The 25,864-nt window shown below is 39.8% G+C and overlaps 1 protein-coding gene across 2 annotated transcripts in view; it reads left to right on the plus strand.

Moving 5' to 3' along the window:
- SMC5 (structural maintenance of chromosomes 5) overlaps positions 1–16,887 on the plus strand; it is a 42,386-nt gene extending 25,499 nt beyond the window's left edge. Inside the window, exons 17-24 of one of the 2 annotated variants that reach the window (XR_010608589.1) lie at positions 2,683–2,805; positions 7,779–7,904; positions 8,601–8,696; positions 9,090–9,194; positions 9,406–9,525; positions 12,887–12,977; positions 13,159–13,254; positions 16,118–16,206. Coding sequence is in view for 1 of the 2 variants with exons in the window: in XM_065661581.1 (XP_065517653.1) it covers positions 2,683–2,805; positions 7,779–7,904; positions 8,601–8,696; positions 9,090–9,194; positions 9,406–9,525; positions 12,887–13,066; positions 13,159–13,254; positions 16,118–16,258 (987 nt within the window). In the remaining variant the exon portion in view is untranslated. Of the gene's footprint in view, positions 1–2,682; positions 2,806–7,778; positions 7,905–8,600; positions 8,697–9,089; positions 9,195–9,405; positions 9,526–12,886; positions 13,067–13,158; positions 13,255–16,117 lie in introns of both variants that reach the window. The other variant, XM_065661581.1, reaches the window with a different exon arrangement.
- Positions 16,888–25,864: the final 8,977 nt, after the last annotated feature.

A 25,864-nucleotide genomic window follows, 5' to 3' on the forward strand; every position in this document is an offset into this window, starting at 1 on the left:
ATGTGTTCCACTATTAAGAAAAGTCCAATTACTGTAACTCAGGGAGGAGACACACAGTATTTGGATGTGTTACTGTAAATGTTTACAAACCAACTTGCTTCAAGGTAACATCTTTTGAAGCTTTTGTGCACTTGAACTTGTTCATCTGTTGTTGATTTGACTTGTAGATAATTTGCTTATGTTGATTTAGACTCTCAGGGGCTGAAGTCTTACAGTCCCTGATCTAATTCAATAGATACAGGCATGAACTAGGAATGAACTGTTCACCCATTTTGGCCTGTACATTTTCAGAATGTTCATAATTCTGTGAACTCTTCATTTCACCCTAGTCCATAATACTTTTTTTCTTTTTACTGAATGAAAAAGTGTAGCTTTAGTCACGTGAAAAATTGGCCAGAAGCTGTAAGGATCCATGATTGTGGAAGAGGGCGGGGACGTGGAAAGTACTTGAATCCCGGGCTCCAGTGTCATAAGGTTTTCTTTAATTCGAAATTAAAGAAGACATTCTGAACTTAATTGTTGCTTTCATTTAGCCTGTAAACTCTACTAATGGGAGCTGCCAGGAAGTGAATTTTCTCAACTAAGAACTTTTCTTGACTAAGGAACAAGAAACAGTTACTTTTAGTTCCAAGGGAATCTGTGCGTTTGCACTCAGCAGAAAAAAGTGCTGCCATTTTTGCAGCCTCTTTGAGCATGTGTGTTTTAACTTTACCAGGCCTTCACTAATGTTGAAATGTATTCTTGCTTACCCTTCGAAAGTTGAGTATTACCTTTGAAGGGAGAGCGATTTCAATACATTCATTGTTGGTATTTACATGATAAATAAAGAAGTAAATATTCCAAGTGAGTGGGCTGTTTCTGTTTGTTGATAAGCATGGACTGCAGCAACTGCAGTGTTTCAGATATCACCTTTGGTCAGCTAGCCAAAGCAATTTTGAAATGCCAAATGACAAAACACCTGCCATGTTGAAAGGGTTGCTTAGACCCTAGATTATGTTACAGAACTTGTACAGGTAATAACAGTACTGAAAAGTAACACTCTTCAAAACATGTGCAAATGCTTTATATTTAAGAGAAATTTCTAGAACATACTTTTAATTTCTTTTTTTTTTTTTTTTTTAATTTGAGGCCCATTTCCCAGCACATAATCTGTCCCAATGTGTTGCTTTTGTAAAGTGCACCTGGAGTTGTTTCCTGGCTGCTGTATGACATGCTTGAAGGAATGTCTTCATCTCTTTTTCGCCTAGTATAGAAAAACAGATTTGACACATACTGGGTATTTCTCAGTATACCAGGAGTGTAGGGGAACAAGTACGGTATTTGCTTGAGATAGTATTGATTATCAAGGGGATTTATTTCAGTGATGTGTCAGCTTAATTTTTATATTTGGCATACTGTAGGAAATACATGCTAGTACATACTTAAGAGAAGAAAATGGTTTGGTACAAGAAAGATGTTCCATTATATCTTTTATCAAAATTGTTGAAATCCATACATTTCTGGTCATCCCCAAATCAAACTTCATGAAGGCTTCTGAGTTTGTGTGTCTTTGTGCTTTTCCAATAGGTTTTGTAGTTATGCTAACTGTAGGCTATTAAAGTGATAAAAAATCTGCACAAAGATGTGCCAGACTGCACCTGGAACATACCTAATATATGTTAGTTTTACGACCAGTAGACAGAAACAGCCTTGTTCCACTGTTTCAGATTCTGACACTGGGTTTGCATGTAGTTCTCTTTGTGTTGTATTTGAATAACTTTTTTCCATTTTTCATCTCCTTTTGTCATGACTTTAGTCAGTTTACTTCCCTTACAATGATTGGAAACAGATAAATAGTAAAGATCTCAGACCTTGGCTCACTATTGTGGTCAGGAGCCAACACTGAAAACTTCATCCTACAGGTCCCTTGCAGTTCTCCTTTTTATTAAGAGGAAAGATTTTTTTTTGGGGGGGAGGTGGGGGTTGTGTTTATTTGTGGTTTTTTATGATTGGCATATTATAAACTGGTGTTCTCAGTGCCCCATAATTTGAGGTTTAAAGCTGCCCTTCATGCAATCAAGAATATGTTGCTAATTCCTGGGGCTGACTCATTTAAAGAAGCAACCATTTAATGTCGAAGGTGTTAGACCAGGTTCTGGGGATCCCTAAAATCTGTCAATAAACTCCCAAAATAGAGCATCCTTCTGTTGTCTGTTCCAGTTAAGATGCAAGACACTAGAATCACTGTTAGTCATCTGGTCAGTGAGAGAAACATGTCTTATGTGTTTATTTTTTGACCTTTTTCCATTTCTGTGTGTGACTTACAAAGACCACCAAAATCCACCTGTTTTATTCTGTCTCTGAGAAAGAATTGAGATGGCTTTGTCTTTTCTTGCATTTCATACGTGAGTATCTGGCATAAGGAAAGTGAATGTGCCTTTTTGATGTAAAATGGTTTGGTTGCAAGTGAGATTTATATGGTTACAGATTAAAAGTAGCTGGGGGACTGTACATCTTGAAGAGCTTGTGTCACCAGTAAGGCACCTTCATTTTTTCATTGAATTTGTTGAAGAGCTGAACAGTGTATGAGATTGTATGGTATGACTGAAAAATTAATCAGTTCTAAAGCTTGATAGTAATTGTATCAGTTTTGAGTCTTTTGTGGGAAAAAAAAAAAAAGATATTTACTGTTTTCCTGTGTAGAACTGTGTATCACTGAACATCCTCAAGGCAGACTTGATTCTTCAGAGCACTGCAGTGGCTGCTGAGAAGGTCAGACTAGAAGCAGAGTATAAAACAGCAAGTGGACAGCTAAAAGCCGCAGAGGTAACTATTTCTATGAATACTGGGATATCTACTATGAAAGCATCTTCTGTGAAAGCCCTTGTATAAAAAAGGATGCTTCTGTGTCTGTGTTAGTACTGCTAAATATTTAGCCTTGATTTCTGTAGTTTGACTTCAGCCTCTTCGTTTAAAACTGAATAGGAGCTTTGTCTTCCTCAACTAAGCCCTCTAAGCTTCTGTGAAAATATTCTGAAAGTCATCATGTCCTGGATTTTTTTATTATAATGCATGGTGTGCTTAAAAACACTAGCTGTCATTTGGAAGTATCATTTTTCTTCCAAGTTCGTCATAGGCAAGTAACCCCAATGCACACAGGAGATGCAAGCTCAAGATGAGCCAGAAAGTACCGTATCAGAGTAAGGCAGATGTGTTTTACCTTTGTTTTGTAGCTCATTTTATACTGTAATTAAATGCCTTCTTTGGGGGGAAAGAGAGAGAGAAGAATAAATGGTCATTGTGTTGATCGTATTGGGAAGCTATGTTGTGTTCAGGGAAAAATACAAGCATGAGAAATCAGTTCCACGGGCATGCTGTTTTTGAAGAGCATAGGATGCTGTGGTATCTCCTGGATTGGTGCACAGAGGTCAATTTTTGTATTTGTGTAACAGTACAATCTTTCAGTCTACTGGAGGAAAAAACTCAAAAGTACAGGATGGTAAGTTTTTCCCTTATCTGAATATTCAGCTGCATCTGAAGTTTTCATTTGCGTGGAAGTCCGAAGCCATGCTTCTCCATACACTGCATTTTGAGTCTTTGAATTAAGTCTTTAGCCCCTTTTTTTTTTTTTTTTTTTTTTTTGGAAGTTCTCTTTCCTGTATTGTCCTGTGAATGATGTATGTTGTACCCTCTGTGGTTTATTTCTTATTTTCTGTCTTAGGAGATGCACTTTGATGGGGAAAACTCAGTGTTTCTTAGTTTCCTCTCAAATTCCTTGTTACTGAAATTGTGTGTTTAAATTGGGCCTTCTCTCCAACTTCTAAGTGGCTTTGGCTGTTGGGTTTTTTTCCTACAGCAGTAGAAAGCTCCTGTGAGGATGCCCTTGCTGCACCTCAAGGAAGTCTTGAAAACAGCTACAAGGTTTTATAAAATAAATAAACCTGCAAAAAGAGGAAGCCAAACAGAAATAAGCATGTTGTACAAAAGCTGTATAGTGAAGTAAATTGGAACCTAAATGTTACAGTTATGGGACCATTAACTCTGTATTTAATCATCAGATGTTTTTGTAGGTCATATGCTGGTCGTGATGCCTTCATTGAAAATTGGGGTGGTGGGTATCGGCCAAAGAAGCCATGAGGCTTTGTTAATACTTAGCACTCATTCATGGTCTTCCTCTCCCAAGCACTCTTGAGTCCTTATAGTACTTGAGTAAATACTGATTAAGATTTGAAGCAAACACAAACCGCACTTGGTACATCTAAGACATCGCATATGTTCCTTTTGTGAGGTGTTGGCACTGGGATACTGTGAAGAGAGCATCGTGTTTGTTGCTTTATAGTGGGTTTTGTTAACCAATTATGTTAAGGCCAAAAAAAGTACATGGTTTTGAACAAGTCAAGTTAGCAGCAACAGATTTCTGGGGTTTGTATTATATCATTGCAGTTCAAGTGGGAACCTTGGTGTTATTTTAACAACTTCCTGGTTTTAATTTATTTAGTGAGCCTAAGAAGCAAATCTGTGTTTGTGACCCATACTGAATATTAGGGAGGATTGTTAGCCCCATCTGCTCATTAGATAATTGGCACAGTTTGCATGCATGTTTATGGTGGTTGTTTGAAAGAGTCTTGCTAATTGTCTTGCTTTGATAGCTTGTTAATTTTCAGGTTCATTTGATAATAATTTGTTTAAATAATTGGCATTAATACTCAGTACATATATTGCAGCATTTGCTCCTTAAGCCAAGTTTTAAGAAAATGCAGATTCTGTTTTTGTATGGATAAATTTCCAAACTTCAGATAATTAAATGCTGTCACCAGGCATGTGTTTAAACACAAATTCATGAGAAAACATTGGCTACTGGTAACTGGTATTTTCTTTAACCACCTTATTTTGCACAAAACTGGTTGTGGTATTGGTGAGCACAACAGAATGCCAATTGCTCATGCATAGAGTATAACTGGTTTCTGCTGTTTGGTAGGGGCATTTCAGGAAACTGTAGTCACAGCCCCACACCAGTACAGAGCTTTCCTGAAGTACGTAGATGTAGCTCTTTCCAAGGTGGTGGTGGTGGTGTTCTTACGACGTTGGTTGAAACAACTGTAAAGCTCTGCCTAGACTGTCATTTTTCATGTAGCATCTCTGTTCAGAATGGTAACTCTATTTAGAGTTATTTTTTTAAGTAGATTGTTCTATTGAGTCACTGTAAGGAAATCAACAGAAACTTTAACATTGCTATGCATTTTTTAATATGTAGGAGGGAGAAGAAATCAAAACTTGTGTATTTTTATTTATTTATATTTATCTATGTTTTATTTAGTGTGCGGCCATGACAATTAGCTGGCAAAGCTGAATGACAATTGAGACTTAACCTTGTTGAACTTTCAGTGCGTTTATTCTAGTACTTTCTTTATAACCACATGAAGTATCTATTGCTTCCCAGTCTTCTGTTGGATGCTGAGGTTTTTCTCTCCCCACATATTTTCCTTTTTACATCCTGAAGAATTTTGCTTGTGTTAGGCTTGGTCAGGCATATTCAATGTTGAATCTGTGTCAGGTTTTCAGTGTTTAGGGAGAAACTCGAAATCTTGTTCTGTGCAGCCTTGCAGGGTTTCACATGGGTGCTATGTGTACAATTGGGAACTGAGATTCCCCACTTCAGATGATTCAAATTTGCCTTTGCCTCTGGAGTGGTCAAAAACGCATAAGAATAAATTGATGTTTCTTGTATGAAGAAAGTATGGATGTGATGTATTTCACTGGATCCTTTGCTTTTGTTACCATGAGGTCAAACAGATTTTAGATTAAGCCAGTTGGTTTTTAAATTTCTGGGATCCAAAATACAGTTCAGTTTTAATTTAGAACTTCCTAGAATTTCCCTAAAAATGTTATTGAATGCATTATAGAGCATATGCAAATATGTAATGGAACATAAGTGTTGTGTTGTACAGTTTTATTTGTGTTAATTTAGAATGATGTGAGATCTTGCCTGTAACCAAAAGGAGGGGCATCTTCCACTTCCTGCTCTTTTAGGTGTATAAATCTAATGCCAGTCCTTTTTTCCCTGCCTTGTGAAATTTACCTCCTTCTCTGCTGTAGACCTAGGGAGGGGGTGTAAAATCTGAAAAAAGCTTTTATTTTAATTCTTTTTCTTTTTTTCACCTCTGAAAACATCAACACAGTGTAGAAAAATGTCTTCACGGTGTTGTAGTTTGTGAAGATTGTGAAATGCTTGCCTCTAATGCAAAATCTCTTTCCTCGTGTCTGGTGGAGGAAAGGAAAAACAGGGGTTTTGAGTTCATACATGCTGTAGAGATCAGCAGCCCTAATGTTTGAGTGAATGAAAGAACTTTATGGATGACCACTCATGATAGTATCTGTTACTACTGCATCTGTTGCATTTAGTAAATAAAGATTAAATTGTCAGAACGTAATGTGATTTGCTATTGGTGTCTGTGTCCTGTATTTTAAAAATGTGGAATAAGTGTTTAGCTAACAGTATGCTCTCCAAATGAACGCTTCAGGTTTGTTGCGGTTTTTTTGCCACTGGAGGGCTCCCATATTTAACTGAAGTTCACAACAAAAAAATTTGGAAGATAAAGCTCTCCCAAGGATAGGAACATAACTAAACTTTCCAAACTGTCAGAAGAAAGTTCTGAAGCAAAGTATTGTGCATATGGATTATAAGTTAGAATTTTGTAACTCTGAAAACTCTGTATTCCTGTGGTGTAACTATTACAAGGATGGATTGCATGTGTAATCACTGAGTAAATGTGTAGTAAAATAACTTGCATTAAAAGTTCTGGTATCTTAGTATGTATTGGTATATGCACCTTTTTACTTCTAAGTGGCTGGAGCTCCCAGCTGTCTGCAGTTAGGTGCTCACCTGAGTTGGGAAACAGCAGCAAGCCATTGCTCCCAAGCACTGTCAGCTCAGCATTTGGAAGCAGCAGACCTGCAGGAGGGATGATGTCTATAGAGAGAAGTGATTGAGATTTCTGGGGCAGAGGGGAAGAGATGCTTCTGTCCAAGGTTTTTGCCTGAATACTGCTTGAGATAACCTTTAGCTCTGTGTTTCATGAAGGTATTGTATTTTGTGTGTTGTATTTTAACTACTGCTGTGATAACACTGTATTATTAAAGTCATTGAGCAGGGCTGGCCACTTACCTGTGGAAAGTTCCAAACATTTTAGCCTTGAGACTGCTGTTGAAAACCAGAAACTACCTGTGTTTTACTTACGTTTCAGCACTACTTTGAAAACTACGTGTGTTTCCATTTTGTATTTTGCTGGCTGTATTATAGAGGTGTAATATGAAACAGCAAAGGAAGTACTCCTGATTATGTAATTATGGTGTTTACTCTGTAAAATTTCAGCTAAAATATGTCATTCAGTGTACATCATATCCATTGTGTTTTCCCAAGCAGATAAATACAGTTGAATGAGAGCTAATAAAATATAAGGTTCACAGTAGTTGTGTTTTGGTGTATAGGGAATTTCCTTTAAAATAGTCTATTTTGAGACATATTGGATCTACATGCACAGTTGTCTAATTGAGGGAAAATAAATTTGGCTGCATTACAAGAATGCTTTTGATCAGTCTACCTTGGCGTCTGTTGACTTCAAGCAGAGAGGCAGAATGAGTTCTGTGTGTTGAAACAAAGATTTTCTGTCTTTAAGCAGTCTGATTTCACTTGTGTTCTCTGATTTAGATGTTTGTTGCCAGTGTGCTAGTGTCACCTCTAGAAATTTATAATAAAGTAGAAAAATGTGGTTTCATATCTTCAATGTCTTTTCTGACAGCAACGATTTCGTGAACTGGATGATAGGAAGCGAGTTCTTGTAGAGAACTGCAAGGAATTGCTGAAAAAAGCTCAGCAGGTCTGCAGACTGGGTCTGGATGAACATCTTCCAAAAGAATTTCAAACTGTATGTACAAAACAAGATCTCCGCATACCTCTTAGATTTTGGATGTTGTATACCAGTCTGACTTCTCCAGCCAAGAATATTGGCTATGTATTAGAAGGCTCCCAGTAAAGGATCATGAGTACTTCTGTTAGTTTTGCTTCATATATTGTCACTTAACCTTTCAAAGCACCTTTAAGTAGTGCTTTAAATAGATATCTAGGGATATCTTCTGACTATCACTTTATTCTGTGCCCAGGGGAGAGAAAATTTGATCTGAAATTTCAGTTAAAATCCATGGTCTTGTGTTCACACAAATAATCAGAGGCCATATTTTTCTACGTTCTTGCTCTAACAGAGTAACAAAGAACTGAAGTCTGGGCCCACCCTCTTACCTGGAGGTCTTCCCAGCCCCTAGAGGTATTTGTATGGGTTAAATAGTGTAGCCACTGGCTTACACCAAGTCTGTGAGCATCTATACCTGCACAGGGTGAGCAACTAAGGTGTAATTATAATTGTGTATCTGTTACACAGTAGCATTTCAAGCCTTCTTTCTCTGTCAAGAACGGTTTGTAGGGGAATCTTGCTATGTTAAATTTTGAATATGTGACATCCTAATTAAAACTAATAGACTATTTTATGGCTTATTCAATTTCTTTTTAGCAAAATTGAATTCTTCATTAGCATTGCTGTGTAACACATACATCCTCTCTCTTGTAGGCTTTTCAGGCGCTTCCAGCCACATTGGAGGAAATTGATGCTTTCCTGAACGAAGAGAAAACTCGGGCCTCCTGTTTCACAGGCCTGAATGCTTCGGTATGTTCACTGCTTTCTCTGTGCTCTCCCTTCCTCCCCCTCCACCCATATTGTACTTGCTTCCCACTCTTGCGTTAGATCTCTTGGTATAATAAGCTAGACAGCAGGAACAATGTGCTGTAAATGCCAGATTCTGCATCTATTAGAATTTTAAGTAGATTCTTCCAAAAGAACAGTGTGTTCTGTGCCTTTTAAGAAAAAAAAGTTGCAGTAACCTGAAAGAAGCAATGCTTTACAGTTTCTTTGCTTTAAAGCTAGAAATGCATCTTGTTCAGTGTGCAGTGCAATAATCTGTAATGGTGCTGAATTGAATCACTATAGTGTGATATTTTTATAGTCGAGGTTAGAACTGCAAACATTTTGTTGACTGCTTGGGGTTTTTTGTTTTGGCAGGTTGTTGAAGAATATGTTAAGCAGACACAAGAAATAGAGCAGCTGACAGTGTATCTAGAGGAAAAGAAAAAAGAATTGGATAACTATAGGCAAAACATTTCACAGGTAATGGCTGAAATTATCACTTATGTTTCAGTATGTCTGTTTGAATAGAATGTATGTACAGAAATAAATGGTAACGTTCCAAGTAGTCTTGAGTGTAAACTGAGATGTTAGCTTCTGTAATTAGGATTATTTTTTTAATTTACTTAAATGCTATCTCTAAATGAAAATTCAGTTATTAAAAATTGTTTTACGTGGATATGTGTGCTTCTAGGTCAAAGAAAGGTGGCTAAATCCTCTGAAAAAGCTGATTGAGCAGATTAATGAGAAGTTCAGTAACTTCTTTAGTGCTATGCAATGTGTTGGTGAAGTTGATCTTCATGTGGAAAATGAGGTATGATTTATTTTTCATATGGAAGAATAACGTTCTATTTTCATGCCTTGAATGTCTCCAGGGATGGGGCATCCACCACCTCTCTGGCAACCTGTGCCACTTTACTGTCCTCACTGTAAAGAATTTTCTTCTCACATCGAGCCTGAATCTCTTGTCTTTTAGTTTAAAACCATCACCCCTTGTCCTATTGCAGCAGGCTCTGCTGCAAAAGTCTCTCCCCATCTTTCTTATAGGCCCCTTTTAAGAACTGAAATGCCACAGTAAGGTCTCCCTGGAGTCTTCTTCAGGCTGAAAAACCCCAACTCTGTCAGCCTTCCTTACAGGAGAGGTGCTCCACCTTTCTGATAATTTTCTGTGCCTTCCTCTGGACCCTTTCCAACAGGTCCATATCTTTCCTATACTGAGGGCTCCAGAGCTGAACACAGTACTCCAGGTGGGGTCTCACCAGAGCAGAATAGCCTCTTGTGCCCTCAGTAACATTTACAGGCATGGTTTACCTCTGAAGAGGAGTTGAAAGCATCTGCAGTACCTTGGGGAGAAATGTTCAGAGCAGTGGGCTGGAGAGAAATTAGGTATTTTTAAATTGTTTTAAAAACATTTAAAATGTTTTAAAAAACATTTTAAAATTTTAAAAACCATTTTAAAATGTTTTAAATTGGTCTCTGTAATGATGATTTTAAGACTCGTGTATGCAATGCATAGACTCCAGAATAGTGAAAGTTGACACTTAGACATTTTTTTTCTGTTGTAAATTACTTGAGCAGCTTTTCTTAAAATTTTTTAAGTGGTAGTTATTATTGGAGGCAGAACAGTGAGTGACTGACAAGGCTCTTTACATGAACTGCATAAAAATGTTTACATAGAAACTAATATTATGAAACAGTAAGACATTAAAACATGGACTTTTCAGTTCTTTTGATAGCTAGAGAGTCGGATCCATATCACACCAATATCATCTTCTGTGTAAAAGTAAGCTGGGAGAGGGTACACAGAAAAATAGTAAAGCAGTTTAAAAGAAAAGGGAGTCCTCTGGACTGTCATTCTGTATATATCTTCTTCAAAAAATCTTGCTTTTCTCTCGCAAAGATGTCACAAATATTTTAAGAGGTTAGTTCGTGTTACTGTGCCAATGACTAAAACTTTCCTCAAGGGATCAGTGCCTCTAATACAGAAGGGTGGATAATCTGCTCTAGAGCTTGGATTCCTTCTTTATTCTTCTTCTCTGCAGATAGCTCTTTTGCCCTGATCTGTCAATATCAAGAGAGAGATGCTTGAGGCATCTTTATTAGAAATATTCTTGTGACACTGAAGTTCAAACGTCTGTTAGCCTGTTCTGCAGGAACCTTGTGATCTGATGATGTCTTTGGTGATAGTACCTACTGTGTGAAGCACTTCACTAGGTTCTTCCTTGACTTCATAGCAGAAACCTTAGTGAATGTTTTGACTTTCCTGGTAGGACTTGGTAGTGCTATTCAGAGTAATTCAGAGTAATAACCCTCACCTTACTCAGTTCCCCACAGGAAGTTTTGAATGTCATTCTTGACAGCTCTTGGAATATCTGTCAGTTACATGAACTGGCACTCCCAGTAGTCTGGCAAGAAAGGACTTACTTTCTGATGCTATTGCAGCTGTGCCGGAGGGTGGATCTTCTTTACTGGAGGTTTTGCCAGCCTATACCTTGTACTTGGCTTCTCCAAGCCTAGTTACAATCAGTGCCAGTGCAGCTGAAAGTCTAGTGGGCCTGTAGAGGCCTTGGGTCCTGTATTTTATTTCTCCTTACAACAAGTTGTTGTGTGATGTCCCTCAAAGATTCACAGTTCCTTGTTTCTGTAACACTGGTACGCCAGGAACACCAGAGGTTTGTAGTACATGAAAGTAAATACCGGTCTCAGACCTTACGTTGAGGATGTTTGTCTGCCTGCAGGTGTAGTAAAACACCAGAAGATGGCTTGATTTTCTGATTTAGCAGATGAGCTCATCTGAGAGGATTTAATAGATCCTCTCCAATGTTGAATGCTATCTGGTATGTACATTATTCATCCCAAAGCAAGACCTGAAGTTATCAAGCTGAAAATTATTCCTACAGACTTGAAGTTCTTTAAGGGAGTTTTAAATCTTGTAAGGTATGACTTATTTACTTCGTGGTAAGTAGAAGACCATTTTAGGCCTGTTCATCATAAACCCCAGCTCTAAATGACTCAGCTCTGCCAGGTCACCCAGGTTCATATGCCTGTTCATGACTGTGGTATATGGCAATTTGAATCAAACTGGAATGTGCTAGCTTCTGTGGGCTGGAGGCCTCAGTGCTTCTTTGTCAGGACTGTCTTTTATGAGTCTAAGAATTCCAAGAGTAACCATCAGGAATCACCTCCACTCCTTTCTTCTACTCTAGGCATTACAACTGTTACAAAAGGAACATGAGTTAGTTACTTTCAAGGGCAGGATATAGGCTTCCATAGTGAATATAGACAGTCCTCTTGGAACTCATATTCCTGAAACTTTTGAATCTTTCCTGTAAGTCTCATTAACTTGACTAGGTGCATATAAAGATTGCATCTTATGTAGACTAAATGGTAAGCAGTCAGTATGGGTTTTCAGCCCTGGGGATTGCATTCTCATTCCTGCACTGAGTTTACCTGACCTTCATAAATACCAACAAGTACTTGGAAGATTTCTTCCTCTAATTATGAATATATTTCTGTGCGTGGGTTGTCTTTTGAACCACATGGGTTATCCCTATACCTATGCATCATTGGCTGAGACTGCTGATAAGTGTCTGTTTTCTGTTAAAAAGAAAATGCTGGGGTTGGAATCCATGTGTAGTTTTCCTGACTGAGCATGAAAGTGAAATTGCTGTCATGGTGGATTTTGTATGAGCTTTGTATCTCAATCTACTAGTGGAGGAAAAGTGAAGGATTTAATTAGACTGCTTGCACTTTTAAGAAGTTCAGATGGGATTTTAACCTGCACACACACACCACCACTGCCATCACCCCACTGTTGATAGGATCATGCACCCTAATGCTTTTTTTCCAGCAAATTCACAGGGGTATGGTTTGTCCTTTTTCTAGCCAAGAATTTTGGTTGCTGTTCTTAACATTTATTGAGTCTTCCTTATGAGGAATTAGAAATTAACAGATCACTGTCACAGGGAGAGAGTGGTGCTGAAACTTCTCTAAGAAGAACAGATCAAGAGTTAAGAAAAATATATGAAACAGAATTAATATATTGATACTAAGTTGAACCTGACTAGTTCGTAGACCCTGTAGAACATTTGACATAAATTTCCTTTAATTTGCATGTCATTATCAAATAAGCTGTAGTGAAAGAAACTGAGTTTAATGGATATTGTTTTTTATAGGAGGAGTACGACAAGTATGGGGTTCGCATTAGAGTCAAATTCCACAGTAGCAGTGAACTTCATGAGTTGACTCCGTATCATCAGAGTGGAGGTGAGAAAAGTGTTTCCACTATTTTGTACCTGATGGCTCTACAGGAACTCAACAGATGTCCTTTCAGGGTTGTAGATGAAATAAATCAGGTGAGAATCAATAGTGCAGTATCTACCTCTTATTGTACAGATGCTTATAACATAGTGGAGAGGACAGACTTATTTTTTTTCTTTTTTTTTAGGGAATGGATCCAATAAATGAGAGAAGAGTTTTTGAAATGGTTGTGAACACTGCTTGTAAAGAAAGCACGTCTCAGTACTTCTTTATTACACCGAAGGTGCGTGGCAGAAAATGAGAGTCTAATATGTAGAAGAGCTGAGTTTTGTGCATTTATATCACCCCTATAAATGCAAAACTTACCTCTGTTTTACTGAAGAATTTCATATTAAAAGTTAACTGTAAGGGAATTTGTCCATTTTAAGGACAGTCCTGGCAAGAATTCAAACAACTTACCAAGGCTCACCTGATCATAAACACATTACTGGATTGTGGCCTCTGTGGAAGTGTTACAAGTTAACTATCGGTGGACAGGGTACCATGTTACAAGGCTGTCAAATGGAATACCTCTAGCTCACACAGAATTGGGATTGTATCAGAGACCAGCTTCCAAACAACTCAGATAATGATATTGGAACAGGTTGGTGCTGCTGACATTGAAAGAACTAGGGAAGTCCCACAGTAATAGAGGAAAAATATTCAAGCAATAATCTGAAATTTACAAGCTCAGATATGGTCAGTGCTATGCTCTATGGAGAGTGGCTTGAAGATGATTTTACAGTCAAGAGTGACCAGTGCTTAATTGTGCTCTTCTGCTAAAATAAATACATATAATTGGCTTACTAGATGATGCAGTGATAGATGCTGTGGCTGAAAAAGACTAATAAGTAGGGTGGCTGTTCACCTAAAGAGTTAACAGAGGCTAATATTATGTGCAGCTTGACCCAAAACAGATTGAGCTAGTAAAGGTTACTTGTACACCATGGAGGTAGTGTTCAGTAATGTTTTTTATTAAGATACCAATTCTTCTGCATCCTGTACTTCACTGTGTATTAGAAAATCTGGCTGGTACACGCTATTCTTATCTGTAAACAGCAGTTGAAGGGCCTGAGAAAAGCCTCCTACAGCATGTACTGGACTGAAAGCAGAAGGAAGGTGATGCTTTTTGTTCCTTTTGATCTTGGAGTAAACTGAACTCCACGCAGTTTGGTCATTTCTTGTCCATATTACTTCTTTCTTGTTTTGTGTGTTATCTATCCTTTTTTGTCATCTTGCTATTTCTGTCATTATTGGATTTGCTTTTCTGTGCTCTCTTCTACTTTGGGGAATGAGAGCGCGGTTTGGATATTAATAGGATAGGAATAGCTCTACTAACTGTAATGCTTCCCACGTATAAGCACCTGTAGAACATGACTGACTAAGGCTCAGAGTCTGTTTTAAAAGTTGTGCTCATTGTCAAATAACTATGAATAAAGAAGGGGGAAAACTGAATGTGAAGAGCTGACTGGAAAGATCAGAGTAAAACTGAGTAAGAAGTGAAAAAATTCAGAGGCTAAAAAAAACCCCATTTAACATATAGTAAGAGGAAGATCAAGGAATGTGCTGCACTACTATTCAGCAGCAAGAGATGCATTTATGAAGGTGGCTGATTTATGAAGGTGTCTGAAGGTATTTGTATTTCTTCTTTCCTCTCCCTCCCTCTCTCTTCTGCAAGTCGGTGGTCACCACAGTTAATATGGTGAAGTTGCAATGGCCTACCACAAAGAACGTTATTGAGATAGCATTTCATATAAAGGTTTTAGCTGATCAGATGGTTTGAGTGGGCTGCATCAGAGGATAATTACAAGGCTGTACAGAGCCGGCCGAAGAGAAAGCCAGACTCTTTGAATGGCTTACCTACAGTTCCTGAGGCTGTGCTATATGTCATCACATAGTAGAAAGCATGACAAATTGTCATGCTAAGCTATACTCTGTGTATGTATACAGTGGATACAGGGAAAAATGTTATCATGGTTTTGTTCAGTATGTTGACACTTACCCCAACTATATTTTTAAGCAAGCTACAGAGTGGAAGAGGTATAGATTAAATATGCAGTAGAGTTGATTAAGAAAATTGCTTTCTGAATCGTGATTTACTGTCAGAATGAGTAGACGAACTGATTGTGTTCTTTAGGAGTGAGTGGTGGGTTTGAAAATCAGTATTTTTAATCAATTAATATTAAAATCAGTATTTTAATATCAATCTATGCTGAAACAGATTACATATGTTAGACATGCAAATAATCATAAATGCTTCTTTGCAGTAGAACAAAATTAGAATTCAAACCAATCTGAGGTGAGGTAACTTATTTTGAAAATGGAATGCATTTTAGAGCGGACAAGCAAACAATAGGGTATTTGAGTGGAAAAAATTAACAACAGCATCAGTTCTAAGGCATACATGCGTAAATGACATGAGAGAAGTTACTGTGGATAACAAGCTGAGCATCAGTTACAAGGCGATTGCTGAAAATCATCTCCAGAGCACTGCAGATAACCCCACACCTTGCCTGAAAAGTCTGTTGGGCTTGTGCCTGAAGAGATCTAGACTATGATAAGTGTCGAGTTTTGGCTGTTATACTTCAGAGAAGTGCAGTGCCTGGAGTTACTCCAGAAGACAGCAAGATTCCGGAAGCCAACAGTGCAAGTTTAAAAAGTTCTGAAAGTTTTGATTTTCCACTAGTGGAAATTGCTTGGTTTAGAGGAGCACAAGCATAAGAGAGAATTGTGCCCAAGTAAGTACTTTCTGCTCTGCTCTGCCCTGCCCTGTCCTGGAAAAAACAGTCAATATTCTCTGCCTATTGTGGATACAGCAAAAAAGTAATGATCTCATTTGCACATGAAGGTACAGGTACAAAGGTTTTTAAATACCAAGATTTTTCTGTAGTAAGAACAGTGAAGTATTGAAATGGCGTGAAGAATGAGTGGAGTCATTTGGGGCATTTCTAGGAACAAATGTGCGTCATCTGTCAGAAAAGCTATAATCCTGCTGTATTGATCCTTTGAGCACTAAAGCTTTATGTAGACCTCCTTCACCTTTTGTAAGTAACATGGAACATTCTGACATTAGTTATTTTGACTTTGGCTTTTGTGTTTTTCACCAGCTCCTGCAGAATCTTACTTACAATGACAAGATGACGGTGTTGTTTGTCTACAATGGACCTTTTATGTTGGAGTCAATCAAATGGAATTTCAAGGCTTTCTCTAGGCGGCGGCGGCGACTTGGAAAGCTAGCTCAACAGTGATACAGATATACATATAAATATATAGAGAGATATATATAAATGTATTCTGGTTTTGTAAAACTTTGAAACATCTGGCTTTCAAGACTTCAGGTATTGAGAAAGACGAGAACTGCAAAGAGCTGATTAAGAACTCTGATTCTTAAAACTTCTGTAACTGACTTGAAGTACATAATTTTTTCCACAAAATCTTTCGTAGTAGCCTCTTTTTCCAAAGAACCTACTTTTCCTCAATAATAGGTTTAAATAAAAAGGAAGTTTCTTGTATTTTGCTCTTTTATCAATAGCGTAGCATCAGAAGTACAGTTAATTTTTATAGATTACACTGGACTAGTTCTGTGTCTTGGTTTTAATTTTTTGTTTTGGAATTTAAGAAAAAAAGAAATTGCTTTTGATAATAGTGTTTCCTTAACACAAAGTATATTCTCTGAAATTTTCCTATAGAAATAGAAACTTTAAATGAAGAACATATTTGTAGGAAGATAATAGTTTGTAAGTAGATGTGTATTGATTTTTGTTTTGTGAAAACATACCTGAAGTTAGTATAAAGAATGTATTATTTTTAGAGTAATCTGCTGTATTATTGTTATTTATTATTTTTGCACTAATATTCTATTTTGTATTCTTGGAAAGATATGGTCTTTATTTTTCTACCACATCTCTCAGCAAGAAGATTGACAAAGAGACAGGTGTTTTTGTAGCAATGAGCTGGTTAACTTGCAAAAGTAAAACTAAGCAATATGTAACTTTATTGCTTTTATAAAGTAAAACTTGATATATTTTTGATGATAGATGGTGAAAATAGTCCTGCTGATTTCACATGTAAGTTAAAACCAGGAGTTTTTTTACAAAGGTTCAGCTGCGTTGAAGTGGTTGTGTATGCAATAGCTTTTCAACAGATAGCCATAAAATTAATGAGTGGAGTTTTGGCCATTTTTAAGCATTTGAAAGTAGATATTATCAGAAGAATGTTGAATACCAGGAAAAACCCACAACACTTTATACTGAATTGTGAAGGGTATGATTTTTAAAGAAATAGAAACTACAGTTGGTATTTAAAATGTAAGAAAAAAATGATTGAGTCCCAGGACACCATCTGAAAATATGCAGCATCCTTGTTTCCACAGGGGAAGTAGCCTTCAGTAGAACTTATAGAATCATAGAATAGTTAGGGTTGGAAAGGACCTCAACATCATCTAGTTCCAGCCCCCCTGCCATGGGCAGGGACACCTCACACTAAACCATCCCACTCAAGGCTTCGTCCAACCTGGCCTTGAACACTGCCAGGGATGGAGCACTCACAACCTCCTGGGCAACCCATTCCAGCGCCTCACCACCCTTACAGGTAAGAACTTCCTCCTTATATCCAATCTAAACTTCCCCTGTTTCAGTTTTAACCCGTTACCCCTTGTCCTGTCACTACAGTCCCTGATGAAGAGTCCCTCCCCAGCATCCCTACAGGCCCCCTTCACATACTGGAAGGCTGCTATGAGGTCTCCACGCAGCCTTCTCTTCTCCAGGCTGAACAGCCCCAACTTTCTCAGCCTGTCTTCATACGGGAGGTGCTCCAGTCCCCTGATCATCCTCATGGCCCTCCTCTGGACTTGTTCCAACAGTTCCATGTCCTTTTTATGTTGAGGACACCAGAACTGCACACAATACTCCAAGTGAGGTTTCACAAGAGCAGAGTAGAGGGGCAGGATCACCTCCTTCAACCTGCTGGTCACGCTCCTTTTGATGCAGCCCAGGATTCGGTTGGCTTTCTGGGCTGCGAGTGCACACTGAAGCCGGCTCATGTTCATTTTCTCATCAACCAGCACCCCCAAGTCCTCTGCAGGGCCGCTCTGAATCTCTTCTCTGCCCAATCTGTAGCTGTGCCTGGGATTGCTCCGACACAGGTGTAGGACCTTGCACTTGGCATGGTTAAACTTCATAAGGTTGGTATCAGCCCACCTCACAAGCGTGTCAAGGTCCCTCTGGATGGCATCCCTTCCCTGCAATGTATCAACCGAACCACACGGCTTGGTGTCATCAGCAAATTTGCTAAGGGCGCACAATCCCACTGTCCATGTCAGCGATGAAGATGTTGAACAAGATCAATCCCAAGACCAATTCCTGAGGGACACCACCCGTTACTGGTCTCCAGCTGGACATCGAGCCATTGACCACAACTCTTTGTGTGCGGCCATCCAGCCAGTTCTTTATCCACCGAGTGGTCCATGCAAAATCTAGTGGCCAGCTCATTTTGAGTGGGAGTTTTTGTAACAGCATCCTGTCAATGAACTTTGCCAGTGGAATTCATACATTAGAACATTAGAATGAGAGAAACAAAATAGCCTCTCTGCAAAATATAAGCTAGGATTCAGAAGGTTTTGGATATTAAAAATTAAGTACTGCAATTCTTGGGCTGAATAGATGTGTGTTAAGAAAATAGAGAACTACACATTCTTCTGTGTCGTAGACCACTGTTGATCAATGGAGCTCTGTCTGTGAAATGAGTTCCTGCAGTAAGTTCCGTAAGGATTAGTGTCCATACATAAATATTTGACAGAAGAACTAAGTGTGGAAACTTGGGCTGTAGTCCAGCGATTGAGTGGGCCAGCAGAGTATCCGCAAGTTAATTTAGGCTATATGCCTACCTATTCACTGTATTGCAAGATTAGGATTTTAAATGTTTTCTTTCATCTTCAGAATACTTGGCTTCTCCTAACCCTGAACTTCCAAGGTGATTTTAGTTTTGGATTGTTTTTGGGTTTGGTTTTTTTTTTTGTTGTTGTTGTTTGTTTTTGTTTTTTTTAAGTGAATGAAAATATATACATTCTGTTTGGTCTCGGAGGATCACTGTATGAAAAGTGTAATTTGTTTTCAATGTCTAAATAAGTGAAACTATTTACGTGACTATGTGTTAGAACTCATTTTTTCTATGGCTAGACAGCACTAAATGCTGTCATCTTAGAACTTCATGGGATTTCTTCAGAGTTCAGTTCCATTCTCATGTTTCAGACTGAGGTATGACGTATAAGTCTGACTTATTTCAAGAGGATGGCACTTCAGATCCTGTCATAGAAATTGTCTTCTGGATGCATGCCTGCCATACCGCACAAGCGAAGAGGATTATGGGCTTGTGGGTGTTCACTTTTTCCTTAGAGGTACGTCAGCTATTGACCAGAGGTCCTGATTTTGATGTATCTGGCCACAATCTTAGTATGACACCATCATTCATATTAACTTACCCCAGAAAGTGTTGTCAGCTGCAAAACTGTGCCACTGTCATGCTAGTGACCAACAGAGCTTCACTGCCCAGCACATCTGCTAACTAAAGCCCTTAAAGAACTGTAAACCCAACTTTGTGTATGAAAGCAGCCCTTGCTATTTACATGTAGGCTATACAACATGACTGTAACTGCCCATACCATGTTAGTAACCTGCTGGTTCATGTGACAAGTACATCCTGCGCACTTGCAGAGACCTCCTGTCTTCAGAGGAAGTCTCTTTAACTGGATAGTATATTCAGCCATGAAAATCCACAGAGTCACTTAGTGTAGTTACGGCATTACTCCTTACCTGCATATAGGGCCCTTCCAAACTGCCAGCTTTCTTGCTGTTCCTCATGCTTTGCTACTGCTATTCAGCTCCGCAGGGACTCTTGTTATAAAACCTGTGGAGTTAATTTCAATATAACTTTGAGGAGCAGGGATGAGTGGGAGCTTAGGTTGAATATACGTGTAGGATCCAGCTTTTCCTGCTGACTAGACAGGACCTCTCAAAAATGCAGAAGTGGAAAGACCTCAAATAGTCCTGACAGCTGAAGCGTAAATTGAGCTTTCTCCAAAAATAGGTACTTTTCCCTGTTTAGACCAGCTAAAGACTGGCAAAGATCCTCTTCCATCACCATCTGCAGTTCTGACAAACATCTGTGTCTGCTCATATATTGAGACAGAAGCAGCATGGAAATTGTGACTTACTATAAGAAATATAAAGGTCTTGAGAAACCAAATCCTGGAAAGCAGTTGTAATTCACCGTTTACTGTATTTTGTGATTATAAATGGCATGCATGTGTGTTATTGTTAGTCAGATTTTTAGTTGGATGAAATGGCAAACTGGAAGGAAGAGGGACCTTTGCACAACTGCAGTTCTTTTAACATGCTTATGTGAAGCTTAGGCTTTTATCGGAAAAAAAATAGATGAGGCTTGTCAAAGCTGTTGCTGGCTGGGAACATCTGTTCTGCAGGGTTTGGAGTTAGTGAGAGATGATGAGACACATGGAGCTGGTCTGGATTACAGGATGCTTACTGAAGAGCATGGTAGGTGCTCTTTAGGGGCCAGGACAGGCACCTGCTCCAGGCCTGACGGCAAATTTGACTTAAGAGTTAACACTACTGGAAGCTTTTCTGTATGGTTTGTGCCAGGTTGCTCTCTGTTTTCTTACTAAACTCTCTCGCTCATTCTTCCTTCCTAGAAGCTTCTGAACCATCTTCAAACACTATGCTATGGATAGTGGAAACTGACTTGGGTTTCTTCTGTGAGCCCGCAGTTACCTGCTTGTTCCCTTAGCAAGGCCTCTTAGTTTTCTGAACATCGCTTACTAAGAGGTCGTAATTTTCACCTTCCTTTCCCAATTCCCATGCCATTCCTTAATGTCTTCTTGAGAGTAAGAGAGGAAAGGGATTAGTAAGATGTGGAATTTTTCATTGTTTTACAAATATGTACATAACATTTAAGATGTTTGGCACTGTCTGTGCTGTCTGTGCTTAGGCTTTGGATAGCAGGGTTTACCTGGGGGAGGGAAGGAAACGTGAGGAGATCTGTAATTCAAGATGCTCAGTGTCTGCTGAGCTGGGCATGGGTCCTGTGGCTGTCCCCAGGGGTTGGCTGAGGGGTGGTCACGCACAGTGCCTAATTCTTTCTCTTGTCCCTGCACCGCACAGCCTTCAACACCACCTGTGCTGGGCAAGGAGCACCACACCAATGTGAAAAGCTGTATTGGTTCAGCAATACCTAGTAACTGTACAGATAGATTGTAATTTTACGGAAGTTGTTTTGATGATAATTTCCTTTCCTCTCTCCTGTCTTTATTTGGCTGCTTATTGAAAGGTGCACTGTAGTTTCTTCAGATTTGATTTGCACAGTATCTGATGGGAGGTGTCTGACAGGAGAGCTACATCATGGGAAGCGGAGGAAACCTTGGCACTGTAGCTTCACTGTAAATAGCTCTGAGCCAGAATTACTTTCTTCAGTTCTGACTCACTGAAGCACAACGTCCAAAGCAAATTTTCCTAGAAATTTTTGTTATACAAGCATTTTTTCCCCCAGTACCTTGATAATTAAGACTAAACACAGGTTTTACTACATCATAATTTGGAGAGGAAAGAAATGGGTAAGGGATTTAAATCCACCTCTGCTCCAAGAAAAATATTCCCCCTGCCCCAGGATGAAAATTGCAGGAATGTTTCTCTGCTGTTGCTCTTGCAGGCTATGCTTGCCAAGAGCCATGCTTCTGCTGTGGGGCTCATTGATCCAGCTGCCCTTTGAATGTTACAACAGCCTGGATGAAGGGCAGTGTTCGTATGCAGATGTAGTAGTTACTATACTTCGTTTTACTTCGGTGCTAACTTTAGCCATTGACAAGTCTGAACGTTAAACAGGGAGCAGGTAGATGGGTGCAGGGCCGGATGTGTTTAGCCATCGAAAGCTTTTCAGGCATCACTGTGGCAGCACTGAAAGCCAGCAGGGAAAACATGAGAAAATAAAGGCCAGTATCAACAGCCAAGGCAGAAGGTGCGAGAGGTGATAACCTGCACTGCTGCAGCCTACCCTCCTGTGGCTCAGCTCTTCTGCAATGGCATAATCCCTGCCCAGCAATTCCCTTCTCTGGGCTTTCCACCATGTCCCACCATCTTTTCTCCACTACTCTTCTGCTCCCTGGTTGCTCTCTAAGTAAAACCCCAGTTATTCAGTCTTCCTGCTGTTGACCTAATGCCCCCCTAAACCAATGTTCATTGATAGTTGTACTGGTTTTTGCTGGGATAGAGTTAATTTTCTTCACAACAGCTTCTCTGGGGCTGTGTTTTCAGGTTTGTGACCAGAACACTGTTCTTAAACTAGGGATGTTTCGCCATTGGTGAGCAGTGCTTGCATACCACCAAGGCCTTTCCTGTTTCTCATGCTGCCCCAACTGCACAAGAAGTTTACGAGAAGCTCGGTGGAGGCGCAGTGACCCCAAGCAACCAAAGTGATATCCCATAGCACATGATGTTGTGCTCAGCAGTAAAAGAAAAGAAGAAGAAAGGGAGGACATTTGTAGTTAAGTCTTCTCAAGCAGCCAGTCTGTGTGCTGGAATCCTGCTTTTCTGGAGAAATGCCTGAAGGCCTGCCTGCCCATGGGAAGTAGTGAATGAATTCCTTATTTCACCTTGCTTGTGCACATGACTTTTGCTTTCCATATAGCCTTCATCTCAGCCCAGGAGTGTCCTCACTTCTTGTTCTCTGACCCACTCCACTGCAGGGGAGTAAGCAAGTGGCTGCCTAGGGCTGAGCTGCCGCCCAGCATTAACCCGCAACTACGATTTATGTTGTTCTCAGAACGTGACATTGTGCGTGTTATTAGCTGGAGCTTAGTATTGCAAATGATTTATATCAATTATGCACCTGGGCTACATGAAATCTTGGCAAATGTACCAAGTGTGCATTTGTAGAAGAGCAAAGCATATGCTCACAGACCAAAAACCTCTTTGCGAAGCGTGAAGACGAGAACACGGTAAGTAAGCTGGAAAGACAAAACTCACTTTTTGGGAGATAAGGAACCATGCATAGTAGTTAACAAAGCTGGTTTTGCTAGAAGCAAGCAGGGGAGAGTAGACAGTGACTGAGAGGATGGTGATAGAGGATAACAAGGAACCTTGAAAGAACAGAGAGCAGAAGGTGGCACAGATAACATTCAGGTGGTTTAAAGTATATGCTTTAAGGTAATTAATTGGGATCATCTAATTTAAAGGAGAAAAGTCTCAGATTCCCCCCTCCCTAGTTTCTAACCAAAAATGTAGATCATGAACATTATGCTGCTCGATCTTGACTGCAATCCACTAACAATGATTCTCCTATGTTTGGGTCATGTAGTAGCTTTTTCATTGGCAACAAAGGAGGTTTTAGTTGTTTGGTTGGTTTGGTTGGGGGGTTGTTGGCTTGGTTTTGTTGTTGGTTTTCCTGAAGAATTACCAATGCAGAATAAATCCAAAGCAGATGACCAGCACAAGGAGTGCGAATGGACTTGTTCTCAGACAACACCAGCAGTATCAGCCCCACACTGTGCTGCTGCTGCAGCGATGCTTAAAGGTCTGTTCAGGTGAAAAGCCACAGATGTTTTATTTGTGGGTGAGGAATCTGGACCCACCTTGTTTTTGCTTCTGAACCCAACTGTGCTATTCATAAAGGACTTCTTTTTATCAGAACATTTGTAGTATTTAAATTACACTTTGCTGAATAAAATGTGCTGGTTTGATGCCAATATAATTAAAGTGGCACAGCCTCCAGTGTGTATGCAGTTCAAGCACAGAAATCAGTATGCTCACGAAGCAGACACCACTCTGAAGGCATATAACTGGACTTTTATGGCATTTTATGGCACATGTCCTTTCTTCCATCCGTAGCAGAGAGGAGAAATTGAAATTCACCTTATAGAAACTGTGCTTTCTGCAGCAGTTGGTCTGCGTTCAGGGCCATGCCTCCCCACGCCACTGCTCAAGTCTGACAGTATCCACAGGGGTGCACCCAGTCTTTGCATGTCACACGTATTCCAGACAAAAGTTACATCACTCCTGGCACGACTTTTCTGCAGTGTATTAGAGCTTGAAACATCTCCTGCGGCTCAGGTCTTCTCTCCACTAGGAAGGTTTTGGTAGCTGTTTCAATTACATCACTAAAGACAAATATTAAAGGGTTTAAGGTGAAGAATAATAACTTTATGGCAAGTCCTTTATGATGGGATGGCAGGAGAAGAAGGCCAGTGCCACAGCCCTGCGTGCCTCATTCCTAAAGTCCATGACAAGCTAAAAACCAGAAAACCCCAGGGTGAATGTATTTATCTGTCTTTTGGCCACTCAGCCTGAGGACAGAAAACTCCTCTTCGGCATCCAGTCAAACCTGGAGGCTGCCTACCAGTTTTGTTCCAGATGCAGGTGGCATGCTTCCACCCCTCTGTCTCTGCCTGTGTTGCTGGAGGGCTACGTGTTTCCCTGGGCCCAGGGTCCCACCTTGCAGTCGCACCCTAGCCCGGTTCTCACATACCAGGTGAAGTTAGGTTGTATGAGTAGCTGTTTTCAGCAACCATAATGTCAGTGACCACAAATGTCAGCGAGCTTTTTGGAACAGGGTTTCTTGCCTTCCCCTCCTTCAGCGGCTGAGCGCGTGGTTTGTTATTCCTCGCACCAGAAACCCTCCAAACCATGGCAATCTCAAGGCAGCAGCGTGGCTGCTCAGGCTGCAGCATCGTTGTCTCATGGGAACAGCTGCGTGGCGTGAGGGACAGCGCCTGTCTGAGCTCAAAAGCCACTGAGCAATGGGACAGGGACTTCCGAAAGTATGCTGGTGAGGGGGCACCTTCCCCCAGTGCCAGTTGTGTCTGTGCCTCCCTGCAGTAGCAGAGAAGGAATACCTGTGAGAACACCTGGGAAGCGCAGAGAAACAAGCTAAACAGGGATTAGGCACACCATGACCACTGCCTGACTCCAATCATGCAAAACATGCTTGGTTTTTTTTATTCCTTTTTCTTTATTTGGACAATATATATACACATATGTACAAAAACATCTATGCCTACTTTTTTTTTTTTTCCTTTTCTTTTTTTTACAATTTCATGTGATTTACAAAACAGGACAGCAAAATAACTTATAAAGGATACGAATACTGTACAAAAATAAAACTGATTAAACTGTTGGAAGTTGGTATTTTACAGTGTTACAGATCACCAGTCTGTAAAACAGCATTTTGAAGTTGTGTGTTCAGTCTGGTGTATGCTGGGCTAAGTCCCTCTGCAAACTGAAAACAGACCTGTAATACAGGTCATGAAAAACTGTTGAAGAAAGAAGTTATGTTGTATAGCTGTACCTTTAAAGACATGATCTCTCTACAGTGATGGGCTTTCTTAACCAAAGAGAGAAGCTGTTCTAACTTCAGCACTATCAAGCACTTCCAAAGTAGTACAAGCACATACAGTTTTAGAGAACGTCATTTTCCTTTTCTTTTCTGACACTTGCAATGCTCTTCAAAACTTCATCTTCAGGATGCAAAGAACTAGCCCACAGTTTGCTTTATGTGTTAGAGCCATTGTCTGCTTTTACTAAAAGAAAAAACCCAGGGCCCCCAAATGAAGACAACAATAAAACAAAATCTCCAAACCTGATTATCCCCATGTATTCTGTTAGTGGTTGATGAATTGCATTAATCCCGTCTGTCCAACGCTGAAATACAGCAAACGTTACGTTACAGCAAATGGGTTACTGTTTAGCAAGGCTTTTTTCAGAAACAGGATCTTGTCACACACTATGACCCCCCGCTTCTCCCCCCGGCCTGTTCAGTCCTTCAGACTTTGTCGGAACGACCACGTTGCTTTA

The sequence above is a fragment of the Lathamus discolor genome, chromosome Z (assembly GCF_037157495.1).
Source record: "Lathamus discolor isolate bLatDis1 chromosome Z, bLatDis1.hap1, whole genome shotgun sequence".
NCBI classification, from domain to species: Eukaryota; Metazoa; Chordata; class Aves; order Psittaciformes; family Psittacidae; genus Lathamus; species Lathamus discolor.